The 27,622-nt window shown below is 65.4% G+C and overlaps 3 protein-coding genes across 5 annotated transcripts in view; 2 read left to right on the forward strand and 1 right to left on the reverse strand.

Annotated features, from left to right (window-relative positions):
- The window catches only part of AP2S1 (adaptor related protein complex 2 subunit sigma 1), a 5,419-nt gene extending 1,913 nt beyond the window's left edge, over positions 1-3,506 (forward strand). Inside the window, exons 2-5 of the mRNA XM_069882543.1 lie at positions 119-268; positions 1,998-2,111; positions 2,210-2,269; positions 3,238-3,506. Coding sequence (XP_069738644.1) covers positions 119-268; positions 1,998-2,111; positions 2,210-2,269; positions 3,238-3,339 — 426 coding nt within the window. The 3' untranslated portion in view covers positions 3,340-3,506. The remainder of the gene's footprint in view (positions 1-118; positions 269-1,997; positions 2,112-2,209; positions 2,270-3,237) is intronic.
- Positions 3,507-4,092: 586 nt separating this feature from the next.
- On the reverse strand, positions 4,093-8,330 carry FKRP (fukutin related protein). 3 transcript variants are annotated; one of them, XM_069882522.1, is made up of 2 exons: positions 8,314-8,330; positions 4,093-6,055 (listed from the first exon to the last, which is right to left on the reverse strand). In XM_069882522.1, the coding sequence occupies exon 2, from the start codon at positions 5,972-5,974 to the stop codon at positions 4,523-4,525; it is 1,452 nt and encodes a 483-aa protein (XP_069738623.1). In that variant the 5' UTR covers positions 5,975-6,055; positions 8,314-8,330; the 3' UTR covers positions 4,093-4,522. The 3 variants fall into 3 exon arrangements, with proteins under 3 accessions (XP_069738623.1, XP_069738622.1, XP_069738621.1); XM_069882521.1 differs by lacking the exon at positions 8,314-8,330 and adding an exon at positions 7,699-7,714; XM_069882520.1 differs by lacking the exon at positions 8,314-8,330 and adding an exon at positions 7,656-7,686.
- STRN4 (striatin 4) lies at positions 8,322-27,622 on the forward strand (the record flags this gene model as incomplete). Its single annotated transcript, XM_069882528.1, has 17 exons — positions 8,322-8,570; positions 9,815-9,918; positions 11,521-11,588; positions 11,686-11,761; positions 11,863-12,000; positions 12,951-13,070; positions 14,120-14,211; positions 14,300-14,386; positions 15,557-15,645; positions 16,953-17,107; positions 17,199-17,246; positions 17,335-17,450; positions 20,171-20,341; positions 22,649-22,789; positions 24,791-24,889; positions 24,999-25,085; positions 27,344-27,622. Coding segments are annotated over 17 exons (2,019 nt in total), but the record flags the coding sequence as incomplete, so codon positions are not given.

The raw sequence follows: 27,622 nt of genomic DNA on the forward strand, positions 1-27,622 counted from the left end.
CATTTTGCCCCCTTTTCTGCTTCCACCCCCCACCTTTTTGCCCCTTTGCCCCCTGCTCTGCCCCCTCCCCTCATTCTACCCCCTCTAACCACCCCATTTTTGCCCCCCCCCGGGGCAGATCCGCTTCATCCTGATCCAGAACCGGGCGGGGAAGACTCGTTTGGCCAAGTGGTACATGCAGTTCGACGACGACGAGAAGCAGAAGCTCATCGAGGAGGTTCACGCCGTCGTCACCGTCCGGGACGCCAAACACACCAATTTCGTGGAGGTAGCACCCCCAAACCGCTCCCCTTTCACCCCAAAGCCGCCACCACCGTGCCACATCCACAGCCCCCCCCGCCCCGATCACATTTGAGTCCGGATCCTCTGGATCAGTTTTGAGTCCGAATCCCCTGGATCAGTTTTGAATCTGGATTCTCTAGGTCAGCTTTGAGAATGGAGCCCCCTGATCAGCTTTGAATCCTGATCAGTTGTGAGTCCAGATCCCCTGGTTCAATTTTGAATCTGGATTCTCTAGATCAGCTTTGAGAATGCAGCCCCCTGATCAGCTTTGAATCTGGATCAGTTTTTGAGTCTGGATTCCTTGGATCAGTTTTGAGTCCGGATCCCATGGATCAATTTTGAATCCGGTTCCCCCCGGATCAGTTGTGAGTCCGGATCCCCTGGATCAATTTTGAATCTGGATTCTCTAGATCAGCTTTGAGAATGGAGCCCCCGATCAGCTTTGAATCCGGATCAGTTTTTGAGTCCAGATCCCCCCGGATCAGTTTTGAGTCCGGATCCCCTGGATCAATTTTGAATCTGGATTCTCTAGATCAGCTTTGAATCCTGATCAGCTTTGAATCCTGATCAGTTTTTGAGTCTCAATCCCCCTGGATCAGTTGTGAGTCCGGATCCCCTGGATCAATTTTGAATCTGGATTCTCTAGATCAGCTTTGAATCCTGATCAGCTTTGAATCCTGATCAGTTTTTGAGTCTGGATCCCCCCGGATAAGTTGTGAGTCCGGATCCCCTGGATCAATTTTGAATCTGGATTCTCTAGATCAGCTTTGAGAATGGAGCCCCCTGGTCAGCTTTTAATCTGGATCAATTTTGAATCCGGATCCCCTGGATCAGTTTTTGAGTCCGGATCCCCTGGATCAATTTTGAATCTGGATTCTCTAGATCAGCTTTGAGAACGGAGCCCCCTGATCAGCTTTGAATCCTGATCAGTTTTTGAGTCCGGATCCCCCGGATCAGTTTTTGAGTCCGGATCCCCTGGATCAGTTTTTGAGTCCGGATCCCCTGGATCAATTTTGAATCTGGATTCTCTAGATCAGCTCTGAGAATGGAGCCCCCGATCAGCTTTGAATCCTGATCAGTTTTTGAGTCCGGATCCCCCTGGATCAATTTTGAACCTGGATTCTCTAGATCAGCTTTGAGAATGGAGCCCCCTGATTAGCTTTGAATCCAGATCTGGTTTTGAATCCGGATCCCCCTGGATCAGTTTTTGAGTCCGGATTCCCTGGATCAGTTGTGAATCTGTATCCCCTCGATCAATTCTGAATCTGGATTCTCTAGATCAGCTTTGAGAATGGAGCCCCTGATCAGCTTTGAATCCGGATCAGTTTTTGAGTCTGGATCCCCCTGGATCAGTTTTGAATCCGGATCCCCCTGGATCAGTTTTTGAGTCCGGATCCCCCTGGATCAATTTTGAATCTGGATTCTCTAGATCAGCTTTGAGAACGGAGCCCCCTGATCAGCTTTGAATCCTGATCAGCTTTGAGTCCAGCCCCCCCCCAGCTCAGTTTTGTGTCTAGAAATCTCCCCCCTCCACCCCGGATCAACTCTGAATCTGGATCCCTTGCTCCATTTTGATTCCGGAGCCCGCGATCGCTTTGGATTCCGCATCCCGTGGCTCAGCCTTGACTCAGCGCTGCGGTTTTGCCCTGCTGGGCCTCCTCCCAGTGCTCCCAGTGCTCCCAGTTCCCCTTTTCTCTCTCTCTCTCGGCCCGCAGTTCCGGAACTTCAAGATCATTTACCGCCGCTACGCCGGGCTCTACTTCTGCATCTGCGTGGACGTCACCGACAACAACCTCGCCTACCTGGAGGCCATCCACAACTTCGTGGAGGTGACCCTGCGGCTAATTAATGCGCCTGCGCTAACGAGGGCCCCCCTTGTTACCCCCCTCCCGACCCTGCTAACGATGCCCCCTCCTCGCCTCCCCAGGTCCTTAACGAGTATTTCCACAATGTCTGTGAGCTCGACCTGGTCTTCAATTTCTACAAGGTGGGAAAAATGGGGGGGTTGGGAGGGGGTCCCTGAGCCCCCCCCTCCCAGGCCTGACCTCACTGGGAGGGTTTGGGGGGGTCCCTGAGCCCCCCCTGACCTCACGGGGGGGGTCCCAGGATGCCATGGGGGCAGTTAAGGGGACCCTAAGGACACCATGGGGGTAGTTGGGGGGGTCCCCGAGCCCCCCCTGACCTCACGGGGGGTCCCAGGGTGCCATGGGGGCAGTTAAGGGGACCCTAAGACCCCGGGGGGTAGTTGGGGGGGGTCCCTGAGTCCCCCCTGACCTCACGGGGGGGGTCCCAGGATGCCATGGGGGCAGTTAAGGGGACCCTAAGACCCCATGGGAGGGTTTGGGGGGGTCCCTGAGCCCACCCTGACCTGACGGGGGGGTCCCTGGATGCCATGGGGGCAGTTAAGGGGACCCTAAGGACCCCATGGGGGTAGTTGGGGGGGTCTCTGAGCCCCCCGTGACCTCACGGGGGGGGTCCTAGGAATCCATGGGGGCAGTTAAGGGGACCCTAAGACCCCATGGGAGGGTTTGGGGGGGTCCCTGAGCCCCCCTGACCTGACGGGGGGGTCCCAGGATGCCATGGGGGCAGTTAAGGGGACCCTAAGACCCCATGGTGGGGGGTCCCTGAGCCCCCCCGACACAGGGTCAGGGGGGCTTGCAGGTCCCTGGATGCTCCCTGACAACACAGTGGGGTTTGGGGGGGGGTCCCAGAATCCTTTTGGGGGGGGGTTAAGGGAACCCTGAGACCCTCTGACTCCTTGGGGGGTCCCTGAGCCCCCCCTGATGCTTTGAGGGGGTCGCAGGACACTACAGGGTGGGGGCTTGCAGCTCCTTGGATGCTCCCTAATGCCACTTTAGGGGTTGGGGGGGTGGTCCCAGGATGCCGGGACGGGGGGTTAAGGGTTTGGGGGGGTGGTCCTTGAGCCCCCCCTGATGTCTCGGGGGGGGGTCACAGGTGTACACGGTGGTGGACGAGATGTTCCTGGCGGGGGAGATCCGCGAGACGAGCCAGACCAAGGTGCTGAAGCAGCTGCTGATGCTGCAGTCGCTGGAGTGAAGGCAGCCAAATCCCCCCCCTCCTCGGGACCAAATCCCCCCCCACCCCAGGACCCCCCCCCCCCCCAGGGGGCACAAGGGGCTCTCGGTGTCACCTCCTTCCCCCCCCCCATGTCATTGTGTCACCTCCGTGTACCTCTCCTGGTGAATAAAGGTGGCTGTGAATCACGGGGGGGGCTGGGCACAGTGTGGGGGGGGGGCTTGGAGGGGGTGGGGGGCTGTGGTTTGGGGCGGGGGGGGTGTCCCAGGTCTCAGCTGGGGGTCTCTAGGCGTGGCTTTGGGTCTTGGGGGTGTCAACAGGGGGGCTTTGGGGGTCTCGGAGGGGAGCCTGGGGGGCTCAGGGGGTGGCTTTGGGTCTTGGGGTTGTCATGGGGGGGCTTTGGGGGTCTCTAGGGGTGGCTTTGGGTCAGGGGGGGGACGACTTTGGGGGTCTTGGAGGGGCTTTTATTGTCCCTAGGGGGGGGTTTATTGTCACCAAAGGGATCTTATTGTCACCCAGGGGGGGTTTATGGTCCCTGAGGGGGGGGGTATTGTCACCAAGGGGCTTTTATTGTCCCCAGGGGGCTTTTATTGTCCCTGGGGAGGGTTTATTGTCACCAAGGGGGCTTTATTGTCACCAAGGGGGGATTATTATCACCATGGGGGGGGGTTGTTGTTACCAAAGGGATCTTATTATCACTGAGGGGGGGGTTACTGTCACCCAGGGGGCTTTTATTGTCCCCAGGGGGGTTTTATTGTCACCAAGGGGGGTTTTATTGTCACTGGGGGGGGGGTTATGGTACCCAGGGGTGGTTTTATTGTCCCCAAGGGGCCTTTATTGTCCCCAGAGGGGTTTTATTGTCACCGAGGGGGGGTTATAGTATCCAGGGGGGTTTTATTGTCACCAAGGGGCTTTTATTGTCCCCAGGGGGGGTTTTATTGTCCCCAGGGGGGGTTATAGTACCCAGGGGGGTTTTAGTACCCAGGGGTAGTTTTAATGTCACTGAGGGGGGGTTTAATGTCACCGAGGGGGGGTTCTAATACCCAGGGGTGATTTTATTGTCACCGAGGGGGTCGCGCCGTCATCCAAGGGCTCTTCTTGTCACCCAAGGGGGCGATTTATTGTCACCCGCTGGATCTCATTGTCACCTAGGGCCTGGTTTGAGGTGGGGGGGGGGGGGGGGGGGGTCACCCCCAGCCCCCCCTCAGTCCCTCTCGAGGCGCTTGAGGGCCGGGTTGGGGTACTCGGGCCTCTCGACGGCGCCGGCTCCGAACTTGAGCTCGAGGAAAGCGCGGGCGTTGTTGGGCGCCATGGCGGTGCCGCCGGCGAAGGGCACGGGCACTCGCGGCTTCAAGAACCTCTCGGGGAACTCCACGTCCTGCCGGTGGCCCAGCCACGTGTCCTTGGTCATCACCTCGCCCCGCGCGTAGAACGGCCACAGGTCCACGTGCAACCGGTTGCTGCGGCTGTAATGGACGCGGTAAAACTCCCCCTCGACCGCCTTCTCCCACAAAAACCCTTCGGCGTCTTCCACCGGCGCCGCCGCCGCCGCCGCCAACCAGCGGCACTTCCCCACGTCGTCGCGGTAAATCCCTAAATCCACGTCGTAATCCCACGGGATGATGTCTCCGAGCCGCACGGCTCCCAACAAGGAGCCTCCTTCCAGCCAATAGCGCACGCCGGCGGCTTCCAGCGCCGCCACCACGTGCCGCGCCGTCTCCCGCAGCGCCCGCAGGCAGCACGGCGGCGTCCAGCGCCCGGCCAGGAGGTACTCGGGGGTCTGGGCGTGCACGGTGCCGAAGCATCGCGCCGTGTCCTTGCGGCAGCCGTACCAGCGCTCGCGCCCGTCGGCCAACACCTCCCGCTTGACCCCCAGCTCGCTCAGCAGCCGCCGCCGCCGCGTCTCGGCCAGCTCCTGGGCCTTGCGGCGCCCGCGGGGCGACAGCGGCGCCCGCCGAGCGGCCGGGAAAGCCGCCGGCGTCACCCGCAGCCGCCAACCCCGCAGGGCGGCTTGGACGAAGAGCGCGGCGCCCACCGGCCGCGCCAAGGGGAACGGCAACGCCAAGAGGTCGCGGGTGCGAAGCAGCAGCACGGCGTCGCCTTCCAGCGCCCGGCACGTGCCGGGAGGCGCCGGCGAGTACCGCGCCGTCCACTCCCGCCGCTCCACGCGCAGGTCCAGGCAGCGCAGCGGGCGCGAGCCCACCGGCGCCGCCACCAGCCGCGTGGCGTTGTCGGCGGCCTCTTCCAGCGCTTTCCGCATGTTTTCCAGCAGCGCCGGGGCGGCGCGGGTGCCGTCCGGCACCAAAGCCACGTGGCGGGTGCGGACGTGGAGCTCCGGGCGCGGCGGAGGGCGAGCGGCGTCCGGCTGGAGCAGAAGGAGCGACGCCGACGCCGGCAGCGGCACCGGAGGGTACGGAGGCGTCTCGGCCGCCACCACCACCGGCACGGGCAGCGCGGCGAAGGAACGCGCCGTGCCCGCCAGGTCGTTCTCGAAGGCTTCGAAGTCGCGCAGGACGACGGTGACGCCGGGGACGCCGCCGCGGGGAGGGGGACGCCGCCGCGGAGAGGGGCCAGGCCTCAACCAGGCGCAGAGGAAGACGAGGACGTTGAGGGCGATGGCGAGCGCCAGGACGGCTTGGGGCAGCCGCAAGCACATGGCGAGGTGGGGAGGCGTTAATTAGCCCCTTCCATTAATGAATTAATGAGCCGTGTCCTCCAGGGGGGCTTGGAGGGGGCCCTGGGTGGGATGGGGAGGAGAAAAGAGGTGTTAATGAGGGGGTTCGTTAATGAGGAATCCCATGAAGGTGTTGCCACGCTCCTCGTTAAGGTGTCCCCTCGTTAATCAGTCCCTTCCTTAACGAGGGGACTCCTTAACGAGGGGGCTCATTCATTGGGAAGCCCCTTCCCCTTCTCCTCCCACCTGCGTCCCCCTCAACAGAGCCCTCAGTGATGAGGGATGCGTTGCCACGGCAACCCCCATCCCATGGCTCCGCCTCCTGCCCCTATAGGACCCCCCCAAAACCCCTATAGGCACCCCTGGGCCCCCCAAAACCCCTATAGGCACCTCTGGGCCCCCCAAAACCCCTATAGACAGCCCTACAGGCACCCCTGAGCGCCCCCAAACCCCTATAGACAGCCCTACAGGCACCCCTGGCCCCCCCAAACCCCTATAGACAGCCCTACAGGCACCCCTGGCCCCCCCAAACCCCTATAGACAGCCCTACAGGCACCCCAGGCCCCCCCAAAACCCCTATAGGCACCTCTGGCCCCCCCAAACCCCTATAGACAGCCCTATAGGCACCTCTGGGCGCCCCCAAACCCCTATAGACAGCCTTATAGGCACCCCAGGCCCCCCCAAAACCCCTATAGGCACCTCTGCCCCCCCCCAACCCCTATAGACAGCCCTACAGGCACCCCTGAGCGCCCCCAAACCCCTATAGACAGCCCTATAGGCACCTCTGGGCGCCCCCAAACCCCTATAGACAGCCTTATAGGCACCACTGGGCCCCCCCCCACCATAGACAGCCTTATAGGCACCCTTGAGCTCCCCCAAACCCCTATAGACAGCCTTATAGGCACCCCAGGGCCCCCCCAAAACCCCTATAGGCACCCCTGGGCCCCCCAAACCCCTATAGACAGCCTTATAGGCACCCCAGGGCCCCCCCAAAACCCTATAGACAGCCCTATAAGCACCCCTGGGCCCCCCCAAACCCCTATAGACAGCCCTATAAGCACCCCTGGGCCCCCCCAAACCCCTATAGACAGCCCTATAAGCACCCCTGGCCCCCCCCCACCCCTATAGACAGCCTTATAGGCACCCTTGAGCTCCCCCAAACCCCTATAGACAGCCCTACAGGCACACCTGGGCCCCCCCAAACCCCTATAGACAGCCCTATAGGCACCTCTGGGCCCCCACAACCCCTATAGACAGCCTTATAGGCACCCCAGGCCCCCCCCCCAAACCCCTATAGGCACCTCTGGGCCCCCCCAGCTCCTATAGACAGCCCTACAGGCACCCCTGGCCCCCCCCCAACCCCTATAGAGAGCCCTATAGGCACCCCCACACCCTATACATCCCTATAGGCACTCATGCACCCCTATAGACACCCCGGGGCACCCCTGGGCACCTCTACACACCCCTAGTGACACCCCCGGGCACCTACACGCCCCTATAGGCCCCCCCGCCCCCCCAAACCCCTATAGGCAGCCTTATAGACACCCCCGCACCCTATACACCCCTCTAGGCACCCCCATAGACACCCCTGGGTACCCTCCTACCCCCAAGCACCCCTACAGGCGCCCCTATAGGTGCTTATAACCCCCTATAGCCCCTGTACCCCCATTCCGCCTCAGCCCCGTGTCCCCTCCGGGTATCCGTACCCCACCCCGGCTCTTCCGCGTTTCCCTCAGCCCCGTGTCCCTTCTAGGCTTCCGTACCGCGTTCGTCTCAGCCCCATGTCCCTTCCGGGCTGCCGTACCCCACCCCGTCTCTTCCGCGTTTCCCTTAGCCCCGTGTCCCTTCCGGCTTCCCGTACCGCGTTCCCCTCAGCCCCGTGTCCCTTCTGGCTTCCCGTACCGCGTTCCCCTCAGCCCCGTGTCCCTTCCGGGTATCCGTACCGCGTTCCCCTCAGCCCCGTGTCCCCCCCGCCTTTCCGTACCCCCCTAGTCCCGTGTCCCCTCCGCCTTCCCGTACCGCGTTCCCCTCAGCCCCGCGTCCCTTCCAGGTATCCGTACCGCGTTCCCCTCAGCCCCGTGTCCCTTCTGGGCTCCCGTACCGCGTTCTCCTCAGCCCCGTGTCCCTTCCGGGTATCCGTACCCCACCCGGTCACTTCCGCGTTCCCCTCAGCCCCGTGTCCCTTCTGGGCTCCCGTACTGCCTTCTCCTCAGCCCCGTGTCCCCTCCGGGCTCCCGTACCCCACCCGGTCACTTCCGCGTTCCCCTCAGGCCCGTGTCCCCTCCGGCTTTCCGTACCCCTCTCCCACCGCGCGCCGTTACCTTGGTGACGCCGGTCCCGCCCCCCCACTTCCGGCTCCCTTTGTGGCAGGAAGCGGCGGCCGCCGTGGCTCCCTTTGTGGCAGCCGCCATGGCGGCGGAGAGGGCCCCGGTGCCCCCCCCCCCCGCCCCGGGCTCCCCCCGCGCCGCCCCCCGGGCCGGGCCTCAGCCTGCCCGGCGTCCTGCACTTCATCCAGCACGAGTGGGCGCGCTTCGAGGCCGAGAAGGGGCGCTGGGAGGCGGAACGAGCCGAGCTACAGGTACCCCCTCCACCCCCGGGAGCCCCCTCCCACCCCCGGGAGCCGTTAACTTGGGGGGGGGGAGGGAGGGAACCGGTATGGGGACCCCCGCCCCCCGGTATCGGGGACTCCCCCGTCATTCCGATGTTGGGGTCCCCCCCGTCGCCTTAATAATAGGGACCCCCCACATAGGGCAGTAGTGGGGGGCTCCCAGCACCCCGTGACCCTCCTGGGCCACCGACAGCCCCTCCTGGGCCACCAACGTCTCCTCCTGGGCCACCAACGTCTCCTCCTGGGCCACCAATGTCCCCTCCTGGGCCACCAACATCCCATTCTGGGCCACCAGCATCCCCTCCACATCCCCTCCTTGGCCACCAACGTCCCCTCCTGGGCCACCAGCATCCCCTCCACATCCCCTCCTGGGCCACCAGCATCTCCTCCTGGGCCACCAACATCCCCTCCACGTCCCCTCCTGGGCCACCAACATCCCCTCCTGGGCCACCACTCTCCTTCCTACGGGGCCATCACCAACGTCCCCTCCTGGGCCACCAGCATCCCCTCCACATCCTCTCCTGGGCCACCAGCATCCCCTCCTGGGCCACCAACATCGCCTCCACATCCCCTCCTGGACCACCAGCATCCCCTCCTGGGCCACCGACGTCCCCTCCTGGGCCACCACTCTCCTTCCTATGGGGCCATCACCAGCATCCCCTCCTGGGCCACTGACGTCCCCTCCTGGGCCACCGACGTCCCCTCCTGGGCCACCAACATCCCCTCCACATCCCCTCCTGGGCCACCGACGTCCCGTCCTGGGCCACCAACATCCCCTCCACATCCCCTCCTGGGCCACCAGCATCCCCTCCTGGGCCACCAACATCCCCTCCACATCCCCTCCTTGGCCACCAGCATCCTCTCCTGGGCCACCAACATCCCCTCCTGGGCCACCACTCTTCTCTCTATGGGGCCATCACCAACAGCCCCTCCTGGGCCACCAACGTCCCCTCGACGTCCCCTCCTGGGCCACCGACGTCCCCTCCTGGGCCACCAGCATCTCCTCCTGGGCCACCAACATCCCCTCCTGGGCCACCACTCTTCTCTCTATGGGGCCATCACCAACAGCCCCTCCTGGGTCACCAACAGCCCCTCGACATCCCCTCCTGGGCCACCGACATCCCCTCCTGGGCCACCAGCATCCCCTCCACATCCCCTCCTGGGCCACCAACGTCCCCTCCTGGGCCACCAACGTCCCCCCGGTGTCCCCGCAGGCGCAGGTCGTGTTCCTGCAGGGCGAGCGCAAGGGCCAGGAGAACCTCAAGCTGGACCTGGTGCGGCGCATCCGCATGCTGGAGCTCGCGCTCAAGCAGGAGAGGTGGGCTACCGACCCCCCGCTTTGGGCTACCGACCCCCCCGGCTCTGGGCTACCAACCCCTCGGCTCTGGGCCACCAAACCCGCTCTCTGGGCCACCTCCCAGCACTCTGGGCCACCAAACCCGCTCTCTGGGCCACCTCCCAGCACTCTGGGCCACCAAATCCGCTCTCTGGGCCACCTCCCAGCACTCTGGACCACCAAACCCGCTCTCTGGGCCACCTCCCAGCACTATGGGCCACCAAACCTGCTCTCTGGGCCACCTCCCAGCACTCTGGGCCACCAAACCCGCTCTCTGGGCCACCTCCCAGCACTCTGGGCCACCAAACCCGCTCTCTGGGCCACCTCCCAGCACTCTGGGCCGCCAAATCCGCTCTCTGGGCCACCTCCCACCACTCTGGGCCACCTCCTACCACTCTGGTCCACCAACTCCCTGTTCTGGGCCACCTCCCTCCACTCTGGGCCATCAAATCCGCTCTCTGGGCCACCTCCCAGCACTCTGGGCCACCAAACCCCCTGTTCTGGGCCACCAAACCTGCTCTCTGGGCCACCTCCCAGCACTCTAGGCCACCTCCCAGCACTCTGGGCCACCAACCCCGCTCTCTGGGCCACCAACCCCACTCTCTGGGCCACCTCCCATCACTCTGGGCCACCTCCCATCACTCTGGGCCACCAACCCCCTGTTCTGGGCCACCAAACACCCTGTTCTGGGCCACCTCCCACCACTCTGGGCCACCAACCCCCTGCTCTGGGCCACCTCCTACCACTCTGGGCCACCAACCCCCTGTTCTGGGCCACCAAACCCGCTCTCTGAGCCACCTCCCAGCACTCTGGGCCACCAACCCCCTGTTCTGGGCCACCAAACCCGCTCTCTGGGCCACCTCCCAGCACTCTGGACCACCAAACCCCCTGTTCTGGGCCACCAAACCCGCTCTCTGGGCCACCAAACCCGCTCTCTGGGCCACCAAACCCGCTCTCTGGGCCACCAACCCCCTGTTCTGGGCCACCAAACCCCATGTTCTGGGCCACCTCCCACCACTCTGGGCCACCAAACCCCCTGCTCTGGGCCACCTCCCAGCACTCTGGGCCACCAAACCCACTCTCTGGGCCACCTCCCAGCACTCTGGGCCACCTCCCAGCGCTCTGGGCCACCAAACCCCCTCTCTGGGCCACCTCCCAGCACACTGGGCCACCAACCCACTACTCTGGGCTACCAAACCCCTGCTTTAGGCCACCTCCCACCACTCTCGGCCACCTCCCACCACTCTGGGCCACCAACCCCCTGTTCTAGGCCACCTCCCACCACTCTAGGCCACCAAACCCGCTCTCTGGGCCACCTCCCACCACTCTGGGCCACCAACCCCCTGCTCATGGCCACCTCCCCCCTGTTCTGGGCCACCTCCCCCCTGTTCTGGGCCACCTCCCCCCTTCTCTGGGCCACCTCCCAGCACTCTGGGCCGCCTCCCCCCTGCTCTGGGCCACCAACCCCCTGCTCTGGGCCACCAACTCCTTCCATGTGGCCCCCAACCCCCTCCAAGTGGCCCCCAACCCCCTCCAAGTGGCCCCCAACCCCCTCCATGTGGCCACCAACCCCCCCCCCCCCAGATCCAAGTACCACAAGCTGAAGTTCGGGGCGGACCCGCTGCCGCGGAGGCCGGAGGGGCTGGACCCAGGTGAGCATTTTGGGGGGGGGGTGAGCGGTTTGGGGGTGCAGCCCCCCCTTTTTTTGGGGGGGGGGTGACCCCCTCACCTTATATCCCCCCCCCCCAGTGCCTAATGGCCCCGCGGAGGTGACACCGGCTAGTGGCCCCGTGGCTTGGCAAGAGGGCCGGGAGCTGCTGCGCCAGTGAGTTTTTTTGGGGGGGGGGGGGGGGCTAAAAAAAGGGGGTGTGGGGGGGTTGGGGTGCTGCCAGCTCCCCCTTTTTGCTCTATCCCCCCCCCAACTAGGTACCTGGAGGAGGTGGGGTGCGGGGACACCGTCCTGGAGCTGCGGTCGCGGCGGCTGCAGTCGCTGTTGGGGCGCGGGGCCCCCCCGGCCCCCCCCGGGGCGCTGCTGGCTCGGAGGGTGCAGGAGCAGATCCAGAGGTGGGAGAATTGGGGGCCCTCCCCCCCCCCAAATCCTACCTGGGGGGGCCCCCCCTAAATCCTACCTGGTTGTTCCCACCCTTTGGGATATTGGGAGGCACTTGGGGGGGGCGCTGGGGTTGAGGGGGGGCACTGGGAGGGGTTTTGGGGTTCACTGGGGGCCCCCCCCCCAATCCTACCTGGTCATTTGCACCCTTGGGAATGAGGGGATGGAGTTTGGGGGGGGGCACTGGAAGGTTTTGGGGTTCACTGGGAGCCCCCCCAGTTCATCCCAGTGCTTCCCAACCCCAAAACACTGGGAGAGACTGGGGGGGGGGGCACTGGGAGGGGTTTTGGGGTTCACTGGGGCCCCCCCAGTTCATCCCAGTGCTTCCCAACCCCAAAACACTGGGAGATACTGGGGGAGGGGGGCACTGGGAGGGGTTTCGGGGTTCACTGGGGGCCCCCCCCAATCCTACCTGGTCATTCGCACCCTTGGGAATGAGGGGATGGAGTTTAGGGGGGGGCACTGGAACGTTTTGGGGTTCACTGGGAGCCCCCCCAGTTCATCCCAGTGCTTCCCAACCCCAAAACACTGGGAGAGGCTGGGGGAGGGGGGCACTGGGAGGGGTTTTGGGGTTCACTGGGAGCCCCCCGGTTCACCCCAGTGCTTCCCAACCCCAAAACACTGGGAAAGACTGGGGGAGGGGGGGGCACTGGGAGGGGTTTTGGGGTTCACTGGGGGCCCCCCCCAATCCTACCTGGTCATTCGCACTCTTGGGAATGAGGGGATGGAGTTTAGGGGGGGGGCACTGGAAGGTTTTGGGGTTCACTGGGACCCCCCCAGTTCATCCCAGTGCTTCCCAACCCCAAAACACTGGGAGAGACTGGGGGAGGGGGGCACTGGGAGGGGTTTTGGGGTTCACTGGGGGCCCCCCAGTTCATCCCAGTTCCCCCCCCCGCCCCCCCAGGAACGCGGGGAGGGATTTGGGGGGGCCCCCCTTGGAGGACGAGGACAGCGACGAGGATGAGGACATGGAGAGCCCGCGACCCCCCCCCAGCCCCCCCGAGCAGCGAGCGAAGGCAAGGGGGTCCCCAAAATCGAGGGGGGGTACCCAAAATCGAGGGGGGTCCCTAAAATCGAGGGGGGTCCCTAAAATCGAGGGGGGAGGGTTCCTAAACTAAGGAGGAATCTTTCTTAAACCATGAGGGTCCCCAAAGCCACAGGGGGTTGTACCTAGACCCCAAGGAAAGGGGGTCCCCAAAATCGAGGGGTCCCCCAAAACCACAGGGGGGTCCCCCAAAACCTCTGGGGGATCCCCAAACCCTAGGGGGGGGTCCCCAAACCCTGGGGGTGGTCCCAAAAATCAGGGCAGGGGTCCCTAAACCCTTGGTGTCCCCAAAACTAGAGGGGAGGGGACCCCAAAGCCTGAGGGGGTCTCTAAACTCGGAGGGTGGTCCCCAAACTCAGGAGGGGTCCCCCAACTCTAGCTGTCCCCAAAACCTTAAGGGGATCCCCAAAACCTCGGGTTCTCCAAATCCTGGGGGGGTGTCCCCAAAACCTGGGTGTCCCCAAGCTCTGGAGGGGGTCCCCTAATGCCTGAGAGGGGGGTGTCCCCAAAACCTGGGTGTCCCCAACCTCTGGAGGGGGTCCCCTAATGCCTGAGAGGGGGGGGTCCCCAAAACTTGGGTGTCCCCAAACCCTGGAGGGGATCCCTCAAACCCTGAGAGGGGGGATCCCCAAAACCTGGGTGTCCCCAAGCTCTGGAGGGGGTCCCCCAAAGCCTGGGAGGGGGGGTCCCCAAGCCCTGGAGGGGATCCCTCAAACCCTGAGAAGGGGGGTCCCCAAAACCTGGGTGTCCCCAAGCCCTGGAGAGGGTCCCCCAAAGCCTGGGAGGGGGGGGTCCCCAAGCCCTGGAGGGTGTCCCCCAAACCCTGAGGTGGGGGGTCCCCAAAACCTGGGTGTCCCCAAGCCCTGGAGGGGGTCCCCCAAACCCTGAGAGGAGGGGGTCCCCAAAACCTGGGTGTCCCCAAACCCTGGAGGGGATCCCTCAAACCCTGAGAGAGGGGGGTCCTCCAAACCCTGGGGTGTCCCCTGACCCCCCCCGTGGTTTTGGGGTGCTCCCCAGCTGCCCCCCAGCCCCCCCCCCCCCGAGGAGGAGGACGAGGACGACTCCGAGGACGCTCTGGCTGAGTTCGACTTTCTGGGCTCGGGGGCGGCGCTGCAGCTCGGTGAGGGCCCCCCAAAACCCCAACCCCCCCCCCCCCACACGATTTGGGGGACCCCCCCCCCCCCTACTGACCCCCCCTCACCCCCCAGGGAGCCACCGGGACCGGCTGCGCCCGCGGGAAACCGAGGGGACCCCCCCGACACCCCCCCCCGTGGGGCCACCGTGCAGCCTCGATGGTAATGGGGGGGGTCCCCAAAATCGAGGAGGGGGTCCCCAAAATCGGGGGAGGGTCCCCAAAATCGGGGTGGGGGGGGTCTCTGTGTCCCTGGAGGGGTCCCCGTGTCCCTTCTGGGGGTCCCTGCCCTCCTTGGGGGTCCCTGTGTCCTTGGGGGTCCCCCTGTCATCTGGTGGGGGTCCCTGTGTCCTTAGGGGGTCCCAGTGTCCCTTGGGGGTGGGTCCTGTCACCCTGAAGGGTCCCCGTGTCACCTGGGGAGGGTCCCCAAACCCCTGGGGGGGGTCCTTGTCCTCCTGGGGGGTCCCCATGTCATTTAGGGGGTCCTTGTGTCCCTTAGGGGGTCCCCGTGTCCCTTGTGGGGGGGGTCCTGTCACCCTGAAGGGTCCCCGTGTCACCTGGGGAGGGTCCCCAAAGCCCTGGGGGGGGTCCTTGTCCTCCTGGGGGGTCCCCATGTCATTTAGGGGGTCCCTGTGTCCCCTGGGGGGGGGTATTGTCACACTGTGGGGGGGGGTCCCCATGTCATCTAAGGGGGTCCCTGTGTCCCTTGGGGAGGGGTCCTGTCACCCTGAAGGGTCCCCAAAGGGAGGGGGGTCACCTGGGGAGGGTCCCCAAAGGGTCCCCAAAGCCTTGAGGGGGGGGTCCCCATGTCATCTAAGGGGGTTCCTGTGTCATCTAGGGGTGTCCCTGTCACCCTAGGGGGGGTCTCTGTCACCCTAGGGGGGTCTCTGTGTCCATTGTGGGGGTCTCTGTCACCCTGGGGGGGGGTATGTCACCCTAGGGGGCTCCCTGCGTCATCTAGGGGTGTCCCTGTTCCCCAGGGGGGGTCCCTGTGTCCCTGGAGGGGTCCCTGTCACCCTAGGGGGGTCCCTGTGTCATCTAGGGGTGTCCCTATCCCCCTGGGGGTGTCCCTGTCACCTTAGGGGGGGTCACTGTGTCATCTAGGGGTGTCCCTGTCACCCTGGGGGGGGGTCCCTGTCACCCTTGGGGCATCCCTGTGTCATCTGGGGGGGTCCTTGTGTCCCTTGGGGGGGTCCCTGTCACCCTAGGAGGGTCCCTGTGTCCCCTGGAGGGGGTCCCTGTGTCCCTGGGGTGGGTCCCTGTCACCCTAGGGGGGTCCCTGTGTCCCTTGGTGGGGGGTCCCTGTCCCCACGGCAGCCGCTGCTCCCCACAGGGTCCCTGGGGCCGCCCCCCCACGATGGCTTCGTCCTGGCCGGGCTCGGGGACCTGGCGGGGCTGAGTGTCCCCAACGAGGGCTGCGACGTGAGCCATGTCCCCAACGTGCCCCTGACCCCCCACCCCGAGTGTCCCCAACCCCCCCTCGAGTGTCCCCAACGCATCCCCGACCCCCTCCGAGTGTCCCCACCACGTCCCCAACCCCCCCTCGAGTGTCACCAACGCGTCCCTGACCCCCCTGAGTGTCCCCAACGCGTCCTCAACCCCTCCTCGAGTGTCCCCAATACATCCCCAGTCCCCTCTGAGTGTCCCCAACGCGTCCCCAACCCCCCTTGAGTGTCCCCAATGCACCCCCAACCCCCCCGAGTGTCCCCAATGCGTCCCCAGCCCCCCCGAGAGTCCCAAACGTGTCCCCAACCCCCCAACGCATCCCCAACCCCTCCTCGAGTGTCCCCAACGCGTCCCCAACCCCCCCAAGTGTCCCCAACACCCCCGAGTGTCCCCAACGCATCCCCAACCCCCCCTCGAGTGTCCCCAACACATCCCCAACCCCCCCCGAGTGTCCCCAACGTGTCCCCTAATCCCCCCACCGAGTGTCCCCAACCCCTCCTCGAGTATCCCCAATGTGTCTCCAACCCCCTCTGAGTGTCCCCAACACGTACCCAACCTCCCTCGAGTGTCCCCAATGCGTCCCCAGCCCCCCCTCGAGTGTCCCCAACCTCCCTGAGTGTCCCCACCGCGTCCCCAACCCCTCCTCGAGTGTCCCCAATGTGTCCCCAACCCCTCCTCAAGTGTCCCCAATGTGTCCCCAACCCCCCGAGTGTCCCCAATGTGTCCCCAACCCCTCCTCGAGTGTCCCCAACGCATCCCCAGCCCCCTTGAGTGTCCCCAATGCATCCCCAACCTCTCCTCGAGTGTCCCCAACACATCCCTAACCCCTCCTCGAGTGTCCCCAACCCCCCCGAGTGTCCCCAACCTCCCCTGAGTGTCCCCAACCCCCCCCCGAGTGTCCCCAACGCATCCCCAACCTCCCCTTGAGTGTCCCCAACTTCCCCTGAGTGTCCCCAACGTGTCCCCAACCCCCCTGAGTGTCCCCAACACATCCCCAACCCCTCTTCGAGTGTCCCCAATGCGTCCCCAACCCCCCTGAGTGTCCCCAACACATCCCCAACCCCTCCTCGAGTGTCCCCAACGCGTCCCCAGCCCCCCTCGAGTGTCCCCAACCTCCCTGAGTGTCCCCACCGCGTCCCCAACCCCTCCTCGAGTGTCCCCAACGCGTCCCCAACCCAACCCTGAGCATCCTCCGGGTTCCCCTGTCCCCCCGCTGTCCCCACCCCAACCCTGAGCCCCCCCGTCCCCCCCGCTGTCCCCCCAGCGTCCCCGTGTCCCCGCAGACGCGGCCGTGGCTCCCGCGGGTGACGCTGCGGGGTCACCTGGACGCCGTGCGGGGTCTGGCCTTCCACCCCGCCGAGCCGGCGCTGCTCACGGCCTCCGACGACGGGACCCTCAAGCTCTGGAACCTCCGCAAGCCCGCGCCCCCCCTCAAAAAGTGGGTGACAGCGTGGTGACAGGGACAGTGACCCCCCCATCCTGCTGTCACCATCACCGCGTCTCATCTCTGTGTCCCCCCCCCCCTCCAGGAACGCGGCACCGGACCTCGAGCCCGTCTACACCTTCCGTGGGCACAGGTGGGGACAGCGAGGGGACACTGGGGGGGGGGGGAAGGGATTTGGGGACGCTGCGGGGTCGGTGTCACCGCGTCCCTTGTCACCGTAGGGGCCCCGTGCTCGCCGTGGCCTGTGACAGCGGCTTGTGCTGCAGCGGCGGCCTGGACGCCCGGATCCGCTGCTGGCGCCTGCCCGGCCTCGACACCGACCCCTACGACGGCTACGGTGAGGGCTGGGGACACGGGGACACGGGGACACGGGGACATGGCTACGGTGAGGGCTGGGGACACAGGGACACGGCTACGGTGAGGGCTGGGGACACGGGGACATGGGGACATGGCTACGGTGAGGGCTGGGGACACGGGGACACGGGGACATGGGGACATGGCTACGGTGAGGGCTGGGGACACGGGGACACAGGGACATGGGGACATGGGGACATGGCTAAGGTGAGGGCTGGGGACACAGGGACACGGCTACGGTGAGGGCTGGGGACACGGGGACACGGGGACACGGGGACATGGGGACATGGGGACACGGCTACGGTGAGGGCTGGGGACACAGGGACATGGGGACATGGCTACGGTGAGGGCTGGGGACATGGGGACACGGGGACATGGGGACATGGGGACACAGCTACGGTGAGGGCTGGGGACATGGGGACACAGGGACACGGTTACGGAGAGGGCTGGGGACACGGGGACACGGCTACGGAGAGGGCTGGGGACACGGGGACACGGCTACGGTGAGGGCTGGGGACATGGGGACATGGCTACGGTGAGGGCTGGGGACACGGGGACACGGCTACGGAGAGGGCTGGGGACACGGGGACATGGGGACACAGCTACGGTGAGGGCTGGGGACACAGGGACACGGCTACGGTGAGGGCTGGGGACATGGGGACACGGGGACACGGTTACGGAGAGGGCTGGGGACACGGGGACATGGCTACGGTGAGGGCTGGGGACACGGAGACATGGGGACATGGCTACGGTGAGGGCTGGGGACACGGGGACACGGCTACAGTGAGGGCTGGGGACATGGGGACACGGCTACGGTGAGGGCTGGGGACACGGGGACACGGCTATGGGTAGGGCTGGGGACACGGGGACACGGCTATGGTGAGGGCTGGGGACACGGGGATATGGCTATGGTGAGGGCTGGGGACATGGGGACATGGGGACATGGGGACACGGCTATGGTGAGGGCTGGGGACATGGGGACACGGGGACATGGGGACATGGGGACACGGCTACGGTGAGGGCTGGGGACATGGGGACACGGGGACATGGGGACATGGGGACACGGCTACGGTGAGGGCTGGGGACACGGGGACACGGGGACATGGGGACATGGGGACACGGCTACGGTGAGGGCTGGGGACACGGGGACATGGGGACATGGGGACACAGCTACGGTGAGGGCTGGGGACATGGGGACACGGGGACATGGGGACATGGGGACACGGCTACGGTGAGGGCTGGGGACACGGGGACACGGGGACATGGGGACATGGGGACACGGCTACGGTGAGGGCTGGGGACACGGGGACATGGGGACACGGCTGCGGTGAGGGCTGGGGACATGGGGACACAGCTACGGTGAGGGCTGGGGACATGGGGACACGGCTGTGGAGAGGGCTGGGGACACGGGGACATGGGGACATGGCTACAGTGAGGGCTGGGGACACGGGGACACGGCTACAGAGAGGGCTGGGGACATGGGGACACGGCTACGGTGAGGGCTGGGGACACGGGGACACGGCTACGGTGAGGGCTGGGGACATGGGGACATCGGCCTCGGGGTGGTCCATTTCCCTTGGCCACGGTGTCACCTCTTCGTGGTGTCACTGGTGTCTTCCTCTCTGGCCACAGTGTCACTGGTGTCACCCCCCCCGGCCACGGTGTCACTGGTGTCACCCCTTCTGGCCACAGCGTCACACAGGGACACACAGAAAGGGACATGGGGACATATAGGAAGGAACAAGACCATACAAGAGGGGATGGGGACACACATGGGGACACGTAGTGACATGGGGACACGCAGGAGGGGACATGGGGACACACAGGAGGTCACCTCCTCTAGCTGCGGTGTCCCTGGTGTCACCTCCTCCAGTTGTGGCATCACCCTCTCTGGCCACAGTGTCACTGGTGTCACCCCCTCTGGCCACAGTGTCACTGGTGTCCCTCCTTCTGGCCACAGTGTCACTGGTGTCACCTCTTCTGGCCACAGTGTCACTGGTGTCACCCCTTCTGGCCATGATGTCACTGGTGCCACCTCCTCCAGTTGTGGCATCACCTCTTCTGGCCGCGGTGTCACTGGTGTCACTTCCTCTGGCCACAGTGTCACTGGTGTCACCCCCTCTGGCCACAGTGTCACTGGTGTCACATCCCCTGACCACGGTGTCACTGGTGTCACGTCTTCTGGCCACAGTGTCACTGGTGTCACCTCTTCTGGCCACGGTGTCCCTGGTGTCACCTCTTCTGGCCACAGTGTCACTGGTGTCACCCCCTCCAGTTGTGGCATCACCTTCGCTGGCCATGGTGTCACCATTGTCACTCCCCCTGGCCATGGTGTCACTGGTGTCACCCCCTCTGGCCCCAGTGTCACTAGTGTCACCCCCTCTGGCCACAGCGTCACACAGGGACACACAGAAGGGGACATGGGGACATATAGGAAGGAACAAGACCATACAAGAGGGGATGGGGACACACATGGGGACACGTAGTGACATGGGGACACAGGAGGGGACATGGGGACACAGGAGGGGACATGGGGACACAGGAGGGGACTTGGGGACAGGCAGGAGGTCACCTCCTCTAGCTGCGGTGTCCCTGGTATCGCCCCCTCCAGTCGTGGCATCACCCCCTGTGGCCACAGTGTCCCTGATGTCCCCTCCATGTCCCCCCCCGTGTCCCCCGGGGTGACGTCCCCCGTGCCCGCAGACCCCGGGGTGCAGCGGGGGGTGCTGAGCGGCCACTCGGACGCCGTGTGGGCCCTGGCGCTGGCGGCGGCCGGCGACCTCCTGGCCTCGTGCTCGGCCGACGGCTCCGTGCGGCTCTGGGCCCCGCGGGGCGGCCCCGGGCCCTGCCTGCGCTGCCTCCAGGCCCCGAGCGGTGAGTGCTCCCGGTGCTCCCGGTGCCCTCCCGGTGCCCTCCCAGTGCTCCCAGTGCCCTCCCAGTGCCCTCCCAGTGCTCCCAGTGCCCTCCCGGTGCCCTCCCAGTGCCCTCCCGGTGCTCCCGGTGCTCCCAGTGCCCTCCCGGTGCTCCCAGTGCCCTTCCGGTGCCCTCCCAGTGCTCCCAGTGCCCTCCCAGTGCTCCCGGTGCCCTCCCGGTGCCCTCCCGGTGCCCTCCCGGTGCTCCCAGGCCCAGCCCAGTGCTCCCAGTGCCCTCCCGGTGCTCCCAGTGCCCTCCCAGTGCCCTCCCGGTGCTCCCAGTGCTCTCCCAGTGCCCTCCCAGTGCTCCCAGTGCTCCCAGTGCCCACCCAGGCCCCCCCCAGTGCTCCCAGTGCCCACCCAGGCCCAGCCCAGTGCTCCCAGTGCCCACCCAGGCCCAGCCCAGTGCTCCCAGTGCCCTCCCAGTGCCCCCCCAGTGCTCCCAGTCCCCACCCAGGCCCAGCCCAGTGCTCCCAGTGCCCACCTAGGCCCAGCCCAGTGCTCCCAGTGCCCTCCCGGTGCTCCCAGTGCCCACCTAGGCCCAGCCCAGTGCTCCCAGTGCCCTCCCGGTGCTCCCAGTGCCCACCTAGGCCCAGCCCAGTGCTCCCAGTGCCCTCCCAGTGCTCCCAGTGCCCACCCAGGCCCAGCCCAGTGCTCCCATTCCCCCCCCATTCCCCCCCCAGTGCTCCCAGTCCCCCCCGTTCTCTTTTCTTGGGGCTCCCCCCCCGGGCCCGGGTTCGGCTCTCGCGGCTGGAGAAGCTGCTGGGCCGGAGGCCCCGGAGAGAGGGGGGGGACGGAGCCCCGGGGGGCAGGGGGGACCCCAGGGCTGGGGACAGGCCGGAGCCCCCGGGGGGAGGGTCACCCGGGACCTGGGGACACAACGACCCCAGGAGGAGAGCGGCTGGAAAGGGCCCTGGAGGAGAAGGACCTGGGGGGGTCGGTGGGACACGAGCCAGCAGGGGCCCAGGGGGCCAAGGAGGCCAAGGGCATCTTGGCTTGGAGCAGCCCCCAGGGAGGTTCTTCTCCCTCGGCCTCTGGGGAGACCCGACCTCGAATCCTGGGGGCAGCTCTGGGCCCCGAGGAGAACCTGGAGGGCCTGGAGCCTCCGGAGAAGAGCCCGGAGCTGGGGAAGGGGCTGGAGAAGAAGAGGAGCGGCTGAGGGAGCTGGAGAAGAGGAGGCCGAGGGGAGAGCTCGTTGCTCTCTCCAACTCCCTGCGAGGAGGTTGTGGAGAGGAGGGAGCTGGGCTCTTCTCCCGAGGGGACAGGACGAGGGGGAACGGCCTCCAGCTCCACCCGGGGAGCCTCAGATGGGACATCAAGAGAAGATTCTTCACGGAAAGGGGCCCTGGGCCCTGGAACAGGGAGGGGGTTGAGTCCCCAACCCTGGAGGGTTTAAGGGTCGGGTGGACGAGGTGCTGAGGGACACGGGTCAGTGGTCGATGGGGACGGTTGGACTCCATGATCTGCTGGGTCCCTTCCAACCTGGTGATTCTATGACCATGGGGTGGAGAAACCATAGGACGAGGAGACTGTGGGTTGAGGAGAACGTGGGGTGAGGAGACCACAGGATGAGGAGAACGTGGGATGAGGAGACCACGGGATGAGGAGACCATGGGATGAGGAGAACGTGGGATGAAGAGACCACAGGATGAGGAGAACGTGGGATGAAGAGACCATGGGATGAGGAGAATGTGGGACAAGGAGACCACAGGATGAGGAGACCATGGGATGAGGAGAATGTGGGACGAGGAGACCATGGGATGAGGAGAATGTGGGACGAGGAGACCACAGGATGAGGAGAATATGGGATGAAGAGACCACGGGATGAGGAGACCGTGAGATGAGGAGACCATGGGATGAGGAGACCATGGGATGAGGAGAACATGGGATGAGGAGAACGTGGGATGAGGAGAATGTGGGATGAGGAGAACGTGGGATGAGGAGAACGTGGGATGAAGAGACCACAGGATGAGGAGACCGTGGGATGAGGAGACCATGGGATGAGGAGAATGTGGGACAAGGAGACCACAGGATGAGGAGACCGTGGGATGAGGAGACCATGGGATGAGGAGAACGTGGGACAAGGAGACCACAGGATGAGGAGAACGTGGGATGAGGAGAACGTGGGACGAGGAGGGTTTAAGGGGCAGGTGGACGAGGTGCTGAGGGACACGGGTCAGTGATCGATGGGGACGGTTGGACTCCATGATCCTGGGGGTCTCTTCCAACCTGCTTGTTCTCTGATTGTCCCCTCCTGTCCCCTCTGCAGAACACGGCGTCCCCACCTCCCTCGCCTTCTCGGCCACCCACCCCTCTCACGCCGTGGTGGCCTTCCGGACGGGTGTCACCGTGCTCTACGACGTGGAGGCGGCGCGGCCGGTGCTGGTCATGGAGTCCCGGGTGCCTGGGGGTGCGTGGCCCTCAGCCCAGTGTCCCTCGGGTCCCCTCGCCACCGCCAGCCCTCATCCTGGTGTCCCCATGTCCCCTTGGTCCTGATCCTGGTGTCCCCCATGTCCTCTTGACCCCAATCCTGGTGTCCCCCATATCCCAGTGTCCCTGATCCTGGTGTCCCCCATGACCCCTTGACCCCAATCCTGGTGTCCCCCATGTCCTCTTGACCCCAATCCTGGTGTCCCCATATCCCAGTGTCCCTGATCCTGGTGTCCCCATGGCCCCTTGGCCCTGATCCTGGTGTCCCCCATGTCCTCTTGACCCCAATCCTGGTGTCCCCATATCCCAGTGTCCCTGATCCTGGTGTCCCCATGGCCCCTTGGCCCTGACCCTGGTGTCCCCATATCCCAGTGTCCCTGATCCTGATGTCCCCATGTCCCTGATGTCCCTGTGTCCCTGATGTCCCTGTGTCCCTGACCCTGGTGTCCCTGTGTCCCTGATGTCCCCATGTCCCTGTCCCTGATGTCCCCGTGTCCCTGACTCCGGTGTCCCCATGTCCCTGATGTCCCCATGTCCCTGATGTCCTCGTGTCCCTGATGTCCCAATGTCCCTGACCCCAGTGTCCCCGTGTCCCTGGTGTCCCAGTGTCCCTGATGTCCCCGTGTCCCTGATGTCCCTGTGTCCCCTGTGTCCCTGTCCCTGTTGTCCCCGTGTCCCTGGTGTCCCCATGTCCCTGTGTCCCTGTCCCCGTGTCCCCATGTCCCTGATGCCCCCGTGTCCCTGGTGTCCCTGATGTCCCCGTGTCCCTGACCCCGGTGTCCCCGTGTTGCTGATGTCCCCGTGTCCCTGGTGTCCCCATGTCCCTGATGCCCCCATGTCCCTGATGCCCCCGTGTCCCTGATGTCCCCATGTCCCTGTCCCTGATGTCCCCATGTCCCTGAACCAGGTGTCCCCATGTTGCTGATGTCCCCGTGTCCCTGATGTCCCTGTGTCCCTGACCCTGATGTCCCCGTGTCGCTGATGTCCCCGTGTCCCTGACGTCCCTGTGTCCCTGATGTCCCCATGTCCCTGTGTCCCTGTCCCTGTGTCCCCATGTCCCTGTCCCTGATGTCCCCGTGTCCCTGACCCCGGTGTCCCCGTGTTGCTGATGTCCCCGTGTGGCTGATGTCCCCGTGTCCCCATGTCCCTGATGTCCTTGTGTCCCTGTCCCCGGTGTCCCTGTGTTGCTGATGTCCCCGTGTCCCTGACCCCAGTGTCCCCATGTCCCTGATGTCCCCATGTCCCTGTCCCCGGTGTCCCCGTGTTGCTGATGTCCCTGTGTCCTAGTGTCCCTGTCCACATGTCCCTGTGTCCCTGATGTCTCTGATGTCCCCGTCTCCCCATATCCCTGATGTCCCCATGTCCCTGTCCCTGATGTCCCCGTGTCCCTGACCCCAGTGTCCCCATGTCCCTGATGTCCCCGTGTCCCTGATGTCCCCATGTCCCTGATGTCCCCATGTCCCTGTGTCCCTGATGTCCCCGTGTCCCTGATGTCCCCATGTCCCTGTCCTTGATGTCCCCGTGTCCTTGGTGTCCCCGTGTCCCTGATGTCCCCATGTCCCTGACCCCAGTGTCCCCATGTCCCTGATGTCCCCGTGTCCCTGATGCCCCCGTGTCCCTGATGTCCCCATGTCCCTGTCCCTGATGTCCCCATGTCCCTGGTGTCCACGTGTCTCTGATGTCCCCATGTCCCTGACGTCCCCGTGTCCCTGTCCCTGTTGTCCCTGTGTCCCTCGTGTCCCCATGTCCCTGGTGTCCCCATGTCCCTGTGTCCCTGTCCCCGTGTCCTCATGTCCCTGTCCCTGATGTCCTCATGTCCCTGAACCAGGTGTCCCCATGTTGCTGATGTCCCCGTGTCCCTGATGTCCCTGTGTCCCTGACCCTGATGTCCCCGTGTCCCTGATGCCCCCGTGTCCCTGATGTCCCCGTGTCCCTGTCCCCGGTGTCCCCGTGTGGCTGATGTCCCCGTGTCCCCTGGCAGGTGACAGCGGGGTGAACGCCGTGGTCAGCCACCCCTCGCAGCCGCTCTCCATCACGGCCAACGACGACCGCGCCATCCGCTTCCTCGACAACCGCACAGGTCGGGGGCCTCTTCGTTAGCGCTAACGAGGCCCCTCGTCCCCGCCGGCGTCCTCGTCCCCGCCGGCGTCCTCGGCCCCGCTGCCACCGTCCCTCTTTGTCCCCCGCAGGTCAAGTGACGCGCTCCGTGGTGGCTCATGGGGACGCTGTCACCTGCTTGGCCATCGACCCCAGCGGCGCCTTCCTCATGTCTGGAAGTGAGTGTCCCCGGGTCCCCAACCCTGTCCCCGTGGCCCTGTGGCCCTGTCCTCGTGGCCCCAACCCTGTTCCCGTGTCCCCATCCCCGTGTCCCTGTGCCCCCATCCCTGTCTCTGTGACCCTGTCCCCATGTCCTCATCCCTGTCCTCGTGTCCCCATCCCTGTGTCCCCGTGTCCCTGTGTCCCCATCCCTGTCCCTGTGTCCCTGTCCCCATGTCCCTGTGTCCCTGTCCCTGTGTCCCTGTCCTCATGTCCCTGTGTCCCTGAGTCCCCATCCCTGTCCCCATGTCCCTGTGTCCCTGTCCCTGTGTCCCTGTCCCCATGTCCCTGTGTCCCTGAGTCCCCATCCCTGTCCCTGTCCCCGTCTCCCTGTGTCCCTGAGTCCCCATCCCTGTCCCTGTGTCCCCATCCCTGTCCCCGTATCCCTGTGTCCCTGTCCCCGTGTCCCCATCCCTGTCCCTGTGTCCCTGTCCCCATGTCCCTGTGTCCCTGAGTCCCCATTCCTGTCCCTGTGTCCCTGTCCCCATGTCCCTGTGTCCCTGAGTCCCCATCCCTGTCCCTGTGTCCCTGTGTCCCTGAGTCCCCATCCCTGTCCCCGTGTCCCTGTCCCCGTGTCCCCATCTGTGTCCCTGTTCCTTGTCCCCATCCCTGTCCCCATGTCCCCATCCCTGTCCCCATCTCCCTGTGTCCCTGTCCTGTGTCCCCAACCCTGTTCCCGTGTCCCCATCTCTGTGTCCCTGTGTCCCCATCCCTGTCCCTGTGTTCCTGTCCCTGTGTCCCTGTTCCCGTGTCCCCAACCCTGTTCCCATGTCCCCATCCCTGTGTCCCTGTGTCCCCATCCCTGTCCCTGTGTCCCTATCCCTGTCCCCATGTCCTCATCCCTGTCCTCATGTCTCCATCCCTGTCCTCGTGTCCCCATCCCTGTGTCCCCATGTCCCTGTGTCCTCATCCCTGTCCTTGTGTCTCCATCCCTGTCCTCGTGTCCCCATCCCTTTGTCCTCGTGTCCCTGTGTCCCTGTCCCTGTGTCCCCAACCCTGTTCCCATATCCCCATCCCTGTGTCCCCATCCCTGTCCCTGTGTCCCCATCCCTGTCCCTGTGTCCCTGTTCCTGTGTCCCCAACCCTGTTCCCATGTCCCCATCCCTCTGTCCCTGTGTCCCTATTCCTGTCCCCATGTCCTCATCCCTGTCCTCGTGTCTCCATCCCTGTCCCCGTGTCCCTGTGTCCCCATGTCCCTGTGTCCCTGTCCCCATGTCCCCATCCGTGTCCCTGTTCCTTGTCCCCATTCCTGTGTCCCTGTCCCCATGTCCCTATCCCTGTCCTCATGTCCCTATCCCTGTCCTCATGTTCCCATCCCTGTCCCTATGTCCCCTGCTGTGTCCCCCCCAGGCCACGACTGCTCTGTGTGTCTGTGACCCCCTGTCCCCCCCCCATGTCCCCGTGTCCCCCCATGTCCTTGTGTCCCTGTGTCCCCCTGTCCCCCCTGTGTCTCCCCTGACGCTGTCCCCGCTGTGTCCCCCCCAGGCCACGACTGCTCGGTGCGGCTGTGACCCCCTGTCCCCACCATGTCCCTGTGTCCCCCTGTCCCCCCCATGTCCCCCTGTCCCCCCCATGTCCCCATGTCCCCCCCTGACGCTGTCCCCCGTGTCCCCCCCAGGCCACAACTGCTCGGTGCGGCTGTGACCCCCTGTCCCCCCCATGTCCCCATGTCCCTGTGTCCCCCTGTCCCCCCATGTCCCTCTGTCCCCCCCGTGTCCCCCCTGACACTGTCCCCGCTGTGTCCCCCCAGGCCACGACTGCTCGCTGCAGCTGTGACCCCCTGTCCCCTCCATGTCCCCGTGTCCCTGTGACCCCCTGTCCCCCCCTTGTCCCCCTGTCCCCCCCATGTCCCCCGTGTCCTCCCCATGTCCCTGTGTCCCCCTGTCCCCCCCATGTCCCTGTGACCCCCCTGTCCCCCCCATGTCCCCCTGTCCCCCCCCATGTCCCTGTGTCCCCCTGTCCCCCTGTCCCCCCCATGTCCCTGTGTCCCCCTGTCCCCCTCATGTCCCTGTGTCCCCCTGTCCCCCCATGTCCCCCTGTCCCCCCCGTGTCCCCCCCTGACGCTGTCCCCCCGTGTCCCCCCAGGCCACGACTGCTCTGTGTGTCTGTGTCCCCCTGTCCCCCCCATGTCCCCATGTCCCTGTGTCCCCCCTGTCCCCCCATGTCCCTGTGTCCCCCCCGTGTCCCCCGCTGACGCTGTCCCCCGTGTCCCCCCCAGGCCACGACTGCTCGGTGCGGCTGTGGGGGCTGCCGGGGGGCTGCTCCCTGCAGGCCGTGGGCGCCCATCGCCGCAAGCACCACGAGGGGGTCCTGGCCGTGGCCCTGCACCCGCGGCACCCGCTGCTCCTGCTGCGCGCCAGCGCCGGCGCCGACGGCCTCGCCACCCTCCTCGCCTGAGGGGGGGCTCCCGGCCCCCCTCCCAACCCCCCGGGGCACTCACGGCCTCTCCTCGCCCCCCCTTGGGGCAGTTACGGCCTCTCTCACCGCCCTTGGGGCA

Source organism: Phaenicophaeus curvirostris, unplaced genomic scaffold, assembly GCF_032191515.1.
Source record: "Phaenicophaeus curvirostris isolate KB17595 unplaced genomic scaffold, BPBGC_Pcur_1.0 scaffold_175, whole genome shotgun sequence".
Classification (NCBI taxonomy): Eukaryota; Metazoa; Chordata; class Aves; order Cuculiformes; family Cuculidae; genus Phaenicophaeus; species Phaenicophaeus curvirostris.